Source organism: Rhinolophus hipposideros (genome assembly GCF_964194185.1).
Source record: "Rhinolophus hipposideros genome assembly, chromosome: 21".
Taxonomy (NCBI): Eukaryota; Metazoa; Chordata; class Mammalia; order Chiroptera; family Rhinolophidae; genus Rhinolophus; species Rhinolophus hipposideros.
In genome coordinates, this window is record NC_138067.1 from 16,478,361 (window position 1) to 16,491,978 (window position 13,618).

General features: G+C 47.1%; 1 protein-coding gene across 6 annotated transcripts in view; it reads right to left on the minus strand.

Moving 5' to 3' along the window:
- TK2 (thymidine kinase 2) overlaps positions 1–13,618 on the minus strand; it is a 34,332-nt gene that overhangs the window by 12,446 nt on the left and 8,268 nt on the right. For 5 of the 6 annotated variants that reach the window (XM_081030810.1, XM_081030814.1, XM_081030812.1 and 2 more), the window contains exons 2-6: positions 13,459–13,490; positions 9,776–9,850; positions 6,979–7,032; positions 4,565–4,654; positions 2,482–2,555 (exon numbers count right to left, since the gene is read on the minus strand). In XM_081030810.1, coding sequence (XP_080886936.1) covers positions 2,482–2,555; positions 4,565–4,654; positions 6,979–7,032; positions 9,776–9,850; positions 13,459–13,490 — 325 coding nt within the window. Of the gene's footprint in view, positions 1–2,481; positions 2,556–3,140; positions 3,299–4,564; positions 4,655–6,978; positions 7,033–9,775; positions 9,851–13,458; positions 13,491–13,618 lie in introns of all 6 variants that reach the window. The other variant, XM_081030811.1, reaches the window with a different exon arrangement.

Consider the following 13,618-nt stretch of genomic DNA (forward strand, 5'->3'; position numbering starts at 1 on the left):
TGCCAGGATTTCTGGGAGAGCGGGGGAAGCATAAGTACGCGTGAAATTACCAGGGAAGGAAAAGAACTCACAAAGATGAAAAGCCCCAGCCTGGCCCGACACCTCCCAAAGAACCGCCCAGGGCAAGGCCCATGTGATCCGGCGCAGTGACCTGGGCCATAACCACACATTAAGAAACACAGAACCACTATCAGAAGCGTCGTAATGAAGATCTACGTCAAAGCCCCCGGACAGCAGCTTAAACTGCCCCTGGGACAAGCAAAGACACGGGGCTCCTGGGAAACTCCCCAGGCATTGGGCAGCCTATGGGGGGGGGGGGGATTTGGTGAAGACCACGTAGGTAAGGACCCACATAAGAGTCACAGGATCCAAACCATCTGGTTCCAAAGGCTCTCCAGAGATGAACAACAGGAGTGACTCGCAGCGACAAGAAGGGCTCAGAGAGGTTAGGCACCTGTTCATGCCCACGAAGACAACAAACATGGAGTCGGGACGGACCCCACGTCCACCACCTCCACACCCTCTCACTCCCCTTGACTCCTGGCCTCCATTCCAGGTCACCTTCTTCAAAAAAGAGCCACAGGCTGCCACACGGACTGGGCCACGCCGACTGTGATTAGAAGACAGAGACAGCCCAGCGATGTGAGGGTGGCACGGACTCCCCGCCAGCTAGCGGCCCAACGTCTGCTCTTCGAGCCACACTTTTATCAGAGCAGTAAACAAACACCAAAGGGGCTCCCTTGCACTTTTCCCTTCTCTCTTTTGCTGTCCTCCCTCTGGCAGAGACACTAATGAGCAGAAAGCAGAGAAGAATGAAGGATCGTGGAAACAGAGCAGTGACTACTCCAGCCTTGCTGGAAACCCAGGCGGCTGGGGCAGGATGGGACACCAACATGGGGAACACTACCTACGGGAAGGGCAGAGCCCGCAGGACAATCTGAGGTCAGAGGACAAAGCCCTGGCTGCTGTCCCTGAATCCGGAGAATAGGTCTAATGTTCAGAGTAGGTGGAGGCAGAGGCTCATCCTGAGGCCACACAGGCTCAAGGGCACGGTCCAAGGCAGCTCAGTACCCATGGGAGATGCCTTTTTGTGGCGCCCCCAAAGGAAAGCATGTAAAAGAGCTGGGGCCAGAGCCTAGGGAACAAATGGGGCCGGAGACCAAAGAGCGGCGGCACCCAACAATCCAGTGGTTAACAAGCACCGACCAGGTGCCAGCTCTGTGCTGGGTCCCAGCCAGGCAAGTAAACTAGGGGTGGTCCCTGTCCTCAAGAAGCTTACGGGCCCATTGGGAGACACGCAATAGACAACTACACAAATAAACATATAAGTTAAACCACATGAACCACTTTCATAGGTCAAAATTGGTCCAATATTAAAAATTTCATATGATTCAACCTAATTAGAAGTTGTCTTAAATATTACGAAGAAAACCAATAGACAATAGTAATTAAGAATAATAAGGGGCGTCGCCCATCTAGACAGGGTGTTTGGGGAGGGTCAGGAGAGGTGACACTTAGGATGACAACTGCAATTAAGAAGAAATGGCGGGCCAGCACATAGAGAGTAGAAGGCAGATATCAGGACCAACTCCGCAAGCACCCCAAAGCTCAACGCAAGAAGCAGTAGTGTGGGGGGCTGGCAAGGAGGGGGGACCCGGTATACAGCTACCAAGAAGGCGGGGCGTGGAAGAAGCTGAAGTTTCAGACGCCAGCCTGCAACCCATTTCCCCAAGACCCCTAAAAATCAGCAGTCAACTGAGCACAGGAATGGAGGGTCCCACGCTTCTGAGGGCTCAGCACTGCAGGCCACCATAAGTCCCCTCCAACTATGTCAGTATGACAGAGTCTGCTCTCATGAGGGCAGAAGACAGTTTTGAGTGAAAACCACAACAAATATCATGCACACTGCCAGAATGATTGCTCTAGTCGCTCCAAAATCTTCACCCTCCCCAAATCCTCCCACTTTCCCATGTAACCCACAAGGGACCTCCCAGCTCGCAGGCTGGGTTGGCTGTGTGACCCGCTTTGGCCAAAGGGTAGTTAGCAAATGTGAAGCCATGGCTTGAAAAAGCACTCGTGGATTTCTTCTTATGCTTCTGCCCTCTGCTATCACCATGAGAAGTGGATGCCCAGGCTAGCTTGCTGGTCCCAGAGGAGGAAGAGAGGCAAGAAAAAGAGGCAAGTCACCTCGTCACCCTTGCCGGGGCCATCCTATACCAGGTGACCGGCAGACATATCATCAACCCCAACTAAGCTCAGCAGAACCACGTGGCTGACCACCCTTGATGACCGAACCATCAATACAGAAAACTGTCTGTCGCCGAGGTTTTGTGGTTGATTATCACACAGCATCACTGTGGCCATACATAACTGATACAACACAGTAGGTATTCAACATCTGCCAATTGGATAAACGAGTTCCAGTTTCATTTCTAACAAATTAATGGTTTAATAAATTAGCAGTTGAGCAAACTACGGTACCTTCTATACAGGTTCTCTACAAAAATGTATCTTGCGCTGTGAATCGACCGCTCCATCAACCTCACAGGTGACGTCTATAAAACAAAAAATGATTCACTAACTCAGGCAAAGAGGAGGGGGTCAGGAAGGCTTGAAGAACGCCTATGCTCCCCTTGCCAATGGCCCACGCTGAATACAAGAATCGAGAGGCTGACGTTAGACTCAGCTGTGTTCCTCCCTCAGCCTGGACCATCTGCACCCCTAAAGCTCAGTGGCCAGTGCAGCCGTGCTGGGGCTGAGGGCTCATCAGCAGGAGACGTAAGGATTGTGGTTTTGTGGGTTTGGGGAACTGCCCAACTGGATTGTGGGTTTGGGGAACTGCCGAGGGCTGTCCAGGAAAGTGGTGTCAAGTGCAAAGCATGGTGATTACTACAGACCTAGAATAGGGCGCCTTTGCTTAAGCGGTGGGATCTGAATGCCTACGGTAGAGAGCTCAGAGAGGACTGGGTTCAGGTGACATTCTGGGGACTATGCCATCAGTGCCTCAGGGTCTGGCTTTCTGGGACCCCCAAGGATGCCTGCCAACTCTGCTGCTTCCTCATGGGGTTGGTTGGAGATCACTGCAGCCCTTTGGAAACTGGGAAAGATCGTGTCCAGAAGGGAAGGAGGATGACACTTACATCACCCCTGTGCCAGGTGCTCACACCCTGCACAGATGAGCTGTCCCTTTGTCCACAGCATCCCCTGGGAAGCAGGAGGGGCCCTTCCCCTCGACACCAAGTGGGCAAACGCTGCTCTCCCTTAGCATGGCACCCGAGCAACAACAGCACAATGGGACCTGAACCAGCAAGTCAGAGGCAGAGTCAAAGCCAGAACCCAACAATTGCCCGACTCTCTCTCTACTTGTATGTCTATCTGTCCATCTGTCTTCCCTTCCATTTCTGTCCTCTCCTAACTTATCACTTCCCACTGCCCATCTTGCTGGCTCCCCATCCATCTCTCTTTCTGCTCATCTTTCCTAATCTGTCCATCTCTTTTTCTCTCTGCCTCCTTCATGGTAGATTGCCATAAATGGAAGATCACACGTAGTTCCCATGATATTCAGATATAGCAGAAAGAATTCAGATTTGCAAGTGAGTGCCTGATCAGGAAAGGTAGAGTGGGCAAAGGGGAAAAGTACCAACTCCTCTACATGTATCATTTAGATAGGCATTTGGGGAGATAGAAATTCATATGGTTCTACTCCTATCTTTCCATTTTTAAGACACCGATTTGTAGAAGAATGATAGCTATAGTTGCAAGCACCTTGATCAAAGCACCCGGCCAAGTGGCTACGTCAGCGTAACTGGCCGTAGGGATCTCCTTCTTAGAGAGGCTCCAAAGCCAGTGTCTTAGTTGTACACGTGATTTGGAATTATGGGTGCCAATCGGGATCTCTTCAGCCAGGCGTTCTTCCAACATACTGCCCCTTTTCACATCCCCACTGATGGAGGAGCCTGAGCAGCCTGTTTGTGCTCCACAATCTTTCCAACACCCGACTGGCTGAGGGCTGACACCTGACCCAAGAGGAGCCAATCAGCTTCTTTCTCTCAAGAACCTGAGCCACGAGCCAGACCTTGTGAAGGTTAGACAGTGGTTCTCAAACATGCGAACAAACAAAGCGTGCATTAAAATCACCTGGAGAGCTTGATAGAACACAGATTGTTGGGCTGCATCCCCAGAATTTCTGATTCAGCAGGTCCAGGATGGGGCCAGAAAATGTGCATCTCTAACAAGTTCTCAGGTGGTGCTGCTGCTTCTGATCCAAGAACCACACTTTGAGAAGAACTGAGTTAAATGGTGTTGAGCCCAGTTGTGGTCGGGTCATGAAGACTCGGGCTCACCATGGCATCAGAGCAATTTCTTGGCTAGCTGAGGTGGGTGGGGGCACTGGAGGCTGTCCTCAGAGAGCTACAGGAACAGAGACCTTGGCCCAAGACAGAGAAGGCTGAGCAGCACGGAAGGCCCAGTGAGGCCTCTGCGTGAGGGTTCCCTTCCTGGCAATCATGTACCCCTCATTTGAAGAAAAAGTTAAGAAGGTTGAAACCAAGCATCTGAAAGGTACCTGAGGACGAGTGTGCTGGTCCAGCATGGTGAGCTGCACGTATGTCTGCAGCGTGAGGCCCCATCGACAGGCATCACGGTACATCAGGCCCTGCAGAAGGGAGAACACAGCAAAATACCTTCAAGTGTTCTCTCTGTGGAACTCTGATCATGTTGGTCACTGATAGCCATCTCATGAATCCTTGAAACCTACGTGGGACTGAGCTTGGGCCAGAGACAAACCCAACATGATCACAGGGCCCTCAGAACAGAGTGGACAGGGCAGTAACAGCTGTAATAGAAGCTGATGTAAAGTCCCCAGGGAACATTCATGCAGCCATTCAATAAATGTTCATTAAGCCCCTGGAGTCTCTCTATCCATCAGTCAAAGTAAGCTTGTTAAACCTAAATAATGTCTCCCCCACCCCCCACTCAGAACCTTCCAGGGACTTCCCATTGCACTGAGAATGAAATCCAAAGCCCTTACAGAGCCCTAGAGAATTGCTCCCATCTTCGCTTGTCTCCTACCCTCTAAGTCTGGCTCAGGGAGCTTCCAGCCACAAGAGCCTCCTCAGTGTACCCCAAACACTAAGCATGATCCATTTGCTGTGCCTGCTGTCTGAATGCTCTTCCGACAGATATCTACATTGCTCACTCCCTCACTTTGTTTGGGTGTCTACGCCAATGTCACCTTATCAGAGATGCCCTCCCCAGCTATCCCATCTGAAATGGAGGCCCCACCCCATCACTCTCTACTGCCTGTAGACACAAGACACGTCATGCTCTGTATTCCACTTACTGATAATCTTACTCTGCTCTCTTCCACATATTTGCTTTTTTTTCCTCTTGGTCCTAACCAATGAAACTCCACATTCTGCATTGAAAACTGCAGGCTCCTAACTGTGGGTAAAAGAAAATCTCAGAAAGGTTAGGAGAAAAATTCCTCCTTGTCTCATGGCTACAGAAGCGAACACCTGTCTGCATCAGAAAGCCGATTCAGATAAACGGATGAATTGAGACTTTTCACAAAACTGTCAATCTTGCTATCCTGTCCAGAGTGGAAACTTGTGTAAAAATATCTAATTCTGTTTTTTATTATAAAACTGTTATCAGAAATGCTCTTTGTACCAAGAATACTCAGACTTCTGAGACTGCGACTGTGTCCTGTGAAGTGTCACCTCTAACCCCTAATGTCTGCATTCTAGTTGTCTTACACAATAATCCAGACCTGGCTCCTCCATTTCCTAAAGAATGTGAAGTTTTCTGAGGGTTTTTTGTTATGCCCAAAGAGAAAGACTGGCATTCCATCTTGTCCCACACGCACTGAGGTGAAAACTCTTTTCATGCCTCGGGGATTCTGTAGTCAAAAGACTCTGAGAGTTTTTGCTTTAATTAAATATCCTTTACCTGCTTAGATTTCTTCCTAGCTTCAGGTAGCACCAGCTGCCACATCATACATTTAATTGTCTTCTGCCTCCCCATGTGGGAATATTAGGGACAGGAGAACAAAAGTGGGCAAAATTACCAGTTGAATGAATGACTGAACAACTACCTACTGAGTGCTCAGCCGTGTGCTATGTTCTAGCAAACAACAGTGACTCAAATAGATATACTCCCTGCCTCTAGTGAAACGCAAGAGTCTAAAGAACCACACAAGGAGATCCCAACTGTGTTGCTAGAAATGGGGGGACAGCACAGCTCCCCCCAATCCAAGGCTTAAACATAGATCTGTCATTTACCAGCTGTGTGACCTTGGGCAACTTATTGCAGCTACAGTTTCCTCCCCTGAAAAATGAAACTATACCCCTGCATCATGGGGCAGATGCCCAGAACCAAGAGCCTTTCTTAAGTTCTCTCTTACAGGACCCAGACTCCACCCTTCTCTTTGAAGCAGCCAGAGCAGAGCCTTCTGAAAAGGGAAGGAGTGCAATGGCCACAGGCATACCGTAGCCCCTGCTTGCATGGTCCACCCTTGGGAAAGCAGACAGGTAGCTTCAGGGCGAGCCAGAGGCAGCCCCTGGACATTGCCAAGTGCAAACCTCAATCAGAGGTTTGCCAAGGAGATAGGTCCTGGGGGGCTAAGCCTGAGGAGACCTGGGTAAAAATGGGTTGCTTCTAGAAGAGGGTGGGGGTAGAAAGAGCAGCAGGAGATAGAGGCCCCCAGAAGCTGCAGCTGACCACTTGGGATAGTTTGGGATCACCGACAAGAGGTCCCGGGGCTCTGCACATGCTCAGCAAAGCCTTTGAGGTCCTTGACTTCAGAACACCAACACGCCGCCATTTTCCATTTGTCTCCTCCCTCTCCTCCTCCAACCCAGCTAAAAGCAATGAAAATGTCTGGGCAGGAGGCAGGCTCAGGCTCAGGCCCCACCAGCACCACCATCCCCAAGTGCTTGAGAGGAAGATGGTGGTTCACACAGGAAACAACACACTCACCAAAGGATTATGGCCACGGACATTTCTCCATTTGGGTACAGGCTCTGGTAACACCTGCAAGGAAAGAAAACATCAGAGAGTTGCAGTTTCTCAGTCCTGAGCTCTTTGAAAGTGTGTGTTTGGGGGCTAAGGAGAGAAAGAATAAAGATTTGGGCTCCCAAAGTGAGCCAAAATAACTGAGCTACCCTCTGTGTGAGGCCACAACTCCATCTAAACATGGCTTCCTCACCTGACTTCCAGAAATGACTTGAGAACAACTCTATCCACCCCTATATACCAGTATGTGCACATGCCACCTCTCCAGCTGCCTTGGGAGCTCCCTGAGAGGAAGGCACGTTCTCTCAATCCCTCCTCCATTTGCTCCATCCCAGCCCTTACTGCCCACCATGTCTAACTGGGCAGGGAGGTAAGAAAAGCTACTTCAAGCACTTCAGGCTACGGCTTTTTAAATGGTGTTCTGGGGGTCAAAATTTTGAAAGTACCCAAATCCACCTGGGGACCTTCAAGTGCATGTGAGCAGGTACCATAAGTCACAGAAGACCAAAGGAAAGCAAGGCATAGGCCCCTTGAAGAGTAACCTCCCCCCACCTCTGACACCCCGTGCCCTTGCTCATGCTAGTCTTCCTGCCCAACATGCCCACCTCACCTCATTTCACATCAACTTTCATTACATGGAAAACTCCTATCCATCCTTCAAAATCCAGTTCAAATATCCCTTCCTCTGTGAATTATTCCCTGCCCTTCCCAACCTCTTCTCCTTCTTCTGGGTCTTCAGCATTCCATTCCTATCCCCTAAGTAGCATATGCAGTACCACTCAGGCCACAACACAGTGCCTGGCATACAGCAGTGTCCTCATTAGATATTCATTATCACTGATGTTGTTATTCACTGGCTGCGAGGTCTCCAGTTGACCCCAAAGGTCAAGCACAGCTGACCCTTGAACAACACGGGTTTGAACTGTGCAGGTCCACTTATACACGGATTTTTTTCAATAAACACCTATACTGTTTTTGATCTATGGCTGGGAGTCTACAGATGTGGAGGGTGGCCTGCATCCATGACCTACGCCATTTTACACAGGGGACTTGAGCATCTGCAGAATTTGTTATCGGCAGGGGGGTCACAGAACCAATCCCCTGCAGATACCGAAGGTAGTTAAGTCTTGGGAGAATCAAAAGTTACACACAAGTTTTGACTGCACGGGGTTGGTGCACCTAATCTCCATGCTGTTCAAGGGTCAAATAGACTCTTCTAAAGTGCCACTGAGAGTTACACCACTCAGGAAGGGTATCCCCAAGACCCCCACCTGCCCAGGTTTGATAATTCACTAGGGGAACGGAACACAGCACATAGTCATACGCAGCACTAAGATTCATTACACTTTGGGTGGCGAACACACAATGGGATTTGTAGATGATGTATTACAGAATTGTACACCTGAAACCTATGTCACTTTACTAACAATTGTCCCCTCAATAAACTTTAATTACAAAAAAATAAAAATAAAAAAATAAAATAAATCTTGAAAGATTCATTACAGTGAGAGGATACAAAGCAAAATCAGCAAAGGAAAAGGGCGCATGGAGCAAAGTCTGGAGAAAACCAGGCGCAGGCTTCCAAGGGGCCTCTCCCAAGGGAGTCACACAGGACACACTCAATTCCCGCAGCAGCAAGTTGTGACAACACTTGTGAAATGGTGTGTACCAGAGAAGCTGGCCTGAACCTGGGAGTTTGGGGTTTTTGTCAGGGCTCAGTCATATAGGCAGCCTCTGCCTGATATCATACATATGAAAATTCCAGACTCCCAGAAAGCAAGCAGGTGTCCAGAATAAACCATATTGTTTGCACCGTTTAGGCATAGAGAGCCACACTTATCAATTAAGAAACAGTGGGAACTCATGCAAAGCTTAAGTTCCCACATGCCAGCCAAGGGCCAACCTCACAAACTAGCCTCCAAGGAGAGCGGCCTCAGGCCTGCTGTCTTAACTCTTTTCTTCACAACAGGACATGAACATAAAGAAGACAAGGGCTAAATCATGTTTGTTATTTTTATCAAACCATATATATTTTTAACAGAAAGAAAACCAGGAAAGAGAAAAAGGAAAAAAGGAAAAAAACAAAAAAGCAAACGACTCTAAAGGTCTGGAAATTATAGGATCTGCAGAACGGCACACAGAAAAGATTACACCACATACAACAAGGAAGAAAGGTCAGGGTCTTGGTGCTGAGACAATTCTTAAACATTGGTGAGGTTCTTTTTAGTGACTGGGCTGTAAATAAACTAGAAATTATGTTACTACACAGGTCATACTACCCCGGTATCTTAGATGTACCCTGCAACATTCCAGCCATGCTCTACAGTCGGGTTTCTTTCACATGCAGACTCTCCCTAACCAGACTGCGGGGAGCTCTGTACCTACACTGTCCAACACAGGGGCCACGAGCCGCATGTGGCTATTACGAACTTCAAATGTGGCTAATCCAAAGTGAGATACGCTGTAAATATAAAATACATTCCAGGCTTCAAAGACTTAGTATGAAAAACAGAACGCAAAATAGTTCGTTGATGATTTTTGTACTGATTACCTGTCGATGTGGTAATATCTGGAATATGTTATGGTAAATAAAATGTTCTCCTTGGTTTTCTAGTGAGGCTATTAGAAATTTTACATTCCACATGTGGCTTGCACTCGTGGCTCGAATTATATTTCTATTGGACAGGGCTGGTCTACACGCCCTATAAATTACTCTGCCAAGCTTTTGCAGGTTACTGCGAACCCGGTGTGGAGAGCGTACCTCGATGTCTGTTAAGTTAGAGAAGAACTCCAGGCACGTCGTCTTCCCGCTTGCAATATTGCCCTCCACACATACCTGGCAAAAGACAAGTGCATGTGAGAACCTGGAAGAGTATCAGGGAAGACTTTCCAGGGAAGGGCTCAGGTGAGCGGCCTAACCAGTCCAGTCTAAGACTTCAGTGTGTACACAACAATCCTTCCACAGGAAACCACTAAGGTTCCCTGGTTAGGAAGAAGCAAACTGACCCTCCCCTCCAGTGGTAGGCTCCAAGCCCACTGCCCCCCATGACAGACCCTTCCTTATGCCAAACCCTAGACCATACACAGCTTGCCCTCAGCCCCCTCGTTCTGCTCTTCCCTAGCTCAACCCCTCAGGCTCAGACTTTAGGCCTATGTGTCCTGCCTTCTTAACTATAACTTAATGGCTTTGAGGTTGTGAAGCAGGTATATGTTACCTAGAACCTAACTCACTGCTTTGTGCAGAAGACACTCAGCCATGGGCTGGAAGGTATTAAGGCAGGAGGAGCCCCTGGCCGCAGGCCAGGCCCTAAGATGCGTAGCATATGCCATCACCACACGGAACCTCACCAAAACCTGGGCAGTGGGCTCCAACATTTTCACATCAGAGACAAGTGAGCCTTGAAGAAGGGGGTAAAGCAGGGAGGACAGCTTGAACCACCACTCTGCGCATACTAACTGCACTGGAGGAGAGGGGTGTCACGGCACTGGGCAGAGGGGCCACAGCCAGCCATCTTGGGTCTGCCTATACCAAAAACCAAGGCGCCTCCTACAAGTACCTCATGGAGGGAGAGAAAGCATTTGAGGCAGTGGTCTTTGGTCTTGCTTCGTATATGCTAGAATCACCTGGGAGCTTTTGAAAACTCTGTACAAGGAAGCTACACCGGAGCCCAATTACAGCATCATCTCTCAGGTGGGACTCAGGCCTCAGTACCTGGTAAAGCTCTCCAGGGGATTTCAATGTGCAGGAAGGCTGAGCACCACTGCTGACAGACACCCTACCCTGCTTGACAAGCACCAGAGGAGCTCCCAGACCCTCTCATCAGACTCTGGTGGGGTTCTCGAACCTGCTGCCCAGCGATTCTGACAAGGCTCCACTCAGCGAGGCACTGCTGGTGGACACAAGCCACATGGTTTTGGTGCCAGCACATCCCAAGAGGACCTGGGCACTTCCACGTAAGTAAGAAGACAAACTGCCCCTTGAGAACACAGATGTGCCTGGGGCAGACACAGTCAGAGAAGGATCCATTCTGCTGCACAGTGACCTTTACACCCAGGCTAAAGGCACCCAGAGAAATGTGGGCCACTTAGGTGACTTGCCCAAGGTGCTGGGCCTAGCAGGTGAAAGAGAAATCACACCCAGGCCTGGCAGACCTTCTCGTGACCCCAGTGGAGCCTTAGTCACACCCTCCATTAACATGGGCTCAGAGTAGGCTGCCTCACCCTGCCTCACCCACTGTTAACTCCTGTCAGTCGGCTCTGACGGTTTCCTCCTGCCTTGATCCTAAACGATATCCAGGAGAGCTAGACAATCACACTTCCAACAGATGCCAGGCCATCCTCCAATCCCAGCTCCCTGGAAGCTCAGGCCTTTGGAACTCAAAACTACAGAACCAAAGGGAGTGCACAAAAGGGAGATCCCATTAGGAAACTAGGAGATTGGGTTTTTTTACGGTTCTTTAAAGAAACAACTCCTCTTCCTACATATTTAAAAAGAACTTGACCAAACATCATTCTGCACCAACTTTGTTCCTTTCCTGTTCACTGCAAGGAACATGTTGTTCAGATGAGACCTTCTTCCAAAAATACTTGTTCCAATTCCCACCATGAAATCCTGAAAGTTGGTAAATCTAAGGCCTTTGATTAACAACTGGTTTTCCTGGTACAACAGGCAAGGCATGAAAATCTCACAAATATCGTTACCTTTCCACATATTTCAGGCAAGTATTTTCTATAGTTTCTGATCTTTGAGAGTCTTTCAACTGCTCATTGAAGGCCTATTAAGTGCCAGGCACTGTGGACTCAGGAGCCAGTCCCAGCACTCGCAGAGCTCACAATGAGTGTGACGATGGGGAAGAAAGTAACAGGAGAGTACAAGAAAAGCATGCTGTGGGAGCACATGGCCGGCCCAGCCCATTGCTCTGTGATGGGCTCAAGTTTACCTCCACTTTCCTGGGCTATTAGACCTTCAGTCCAACTTCCCATGATTATAACTAACACTGCTTTGCATCACCTAGCCTTATTTTTAAATAACAACATTTAATATTTTCTGAAAATAGAAGTGAAGCATCTTCACAAAAAAAACCAGAGAACTAAAAGAATAAAATAAAAATCACTCATAATTCCAGAGATAAGCATCATTTGGATGTTTAATCATAACCAAGCTGTCCAGAGCAAACAGGCTCGGGCTCCAAAGCCCCTACCAGAAGAACCAAAATATATATCGTCCTATTAAAGACCCTGAGAAATCTGCAGTAAAACGGAAACTCGCCCAAATATCCAACAACTGGTAAATAGATAAACAACCTGTAAGTACGTCTACACAATGGAATACTACTGGGCAATAAAAAATGAATGAAGTTCTAATACACGCTACAACATGGATGAACTTAGAAAATATTATGGTCAGTGAAAGAAGCTAGACCCAAAAGACCAAATGCTGTATGATTCCATTCGATTGGAAATGTTCAGAAAAGGCAAAGCCACACAGAAGAAGTCAATTAGGGGGTGCCTGAGGCTGGGGGAGGGACTGCAAAGGGGCAGGAGGTGTCCATTCCTAGTGATAGAAATGTTCTAAAATTAGACTGTGGTGATGTCACACGACTCTGTAAATTTACTAAAACTCACTGAATTGTACACCTACAATTAGTGAATTTGAAGATATGGAAATTAAACTCAATAAAGCTGTTTTATTAATTAAAAAAAGAAACCCAGTTTAATTTCATTTAACATTCCAATAACTGATAAGGAAAGACTCCTCACCCCCCCAAATTCTCTCTCCCTCTTTCATACACACCCACTGTTAACATATCCCAACTTTCCCTTAACCAGACTGAAAATTTCTGTATTAACAGTTTGTAATATTTCTTTCCTGGTTTTGTTTTCCTATAAATATAATACATAATAGTTTATGTATTATTTCATTTGGATCATACTTCATATATTTTTATACTTGGGTTTTTTTCCACCTCTTACATAATGAGTACCTTCCCAGGTCATTAATTATTTTTCAAAAACATGATTTTGTATACTATTCCATCACATAAGATATCCCATGGCCTCTGGGGAGAGGGAGTCTGAGGCCCAGGGATGCAGATAAACTTCTCTATCCCTGAAGATCCTCTTGTATGTTTTTTACTATGTGCATATATTCCTCTATTCCCCTCCCTAAAAATAAAATTTATATATATATACATATGTATATACATATACATATGTATATATATACTTGTGTATATATATACATATACACATATATACATATACATATATACATACATATATACATATATCTATACATACATATATACATACATATATGTATATATACATATATACATATACATATATACACATACATATGTATATATGTATATACATATATATACATATATATATGAGATATATTATTCTACGCTGGAGAGTACACATAAAAGAGGGACTTACCACTGACCTTTTCTCTTTTTCGTTTTCTTTATCTACAAAAGAAAGGAAATCAACTTTTGAACTGCTTTAAATGATTCAGTTCTTTGTCCTAACTTGCTAAACGACCACAAAAACAGTAATTTTTATGCTTGCTCGCTGACCTAAAAACGTTTTGCAGTGA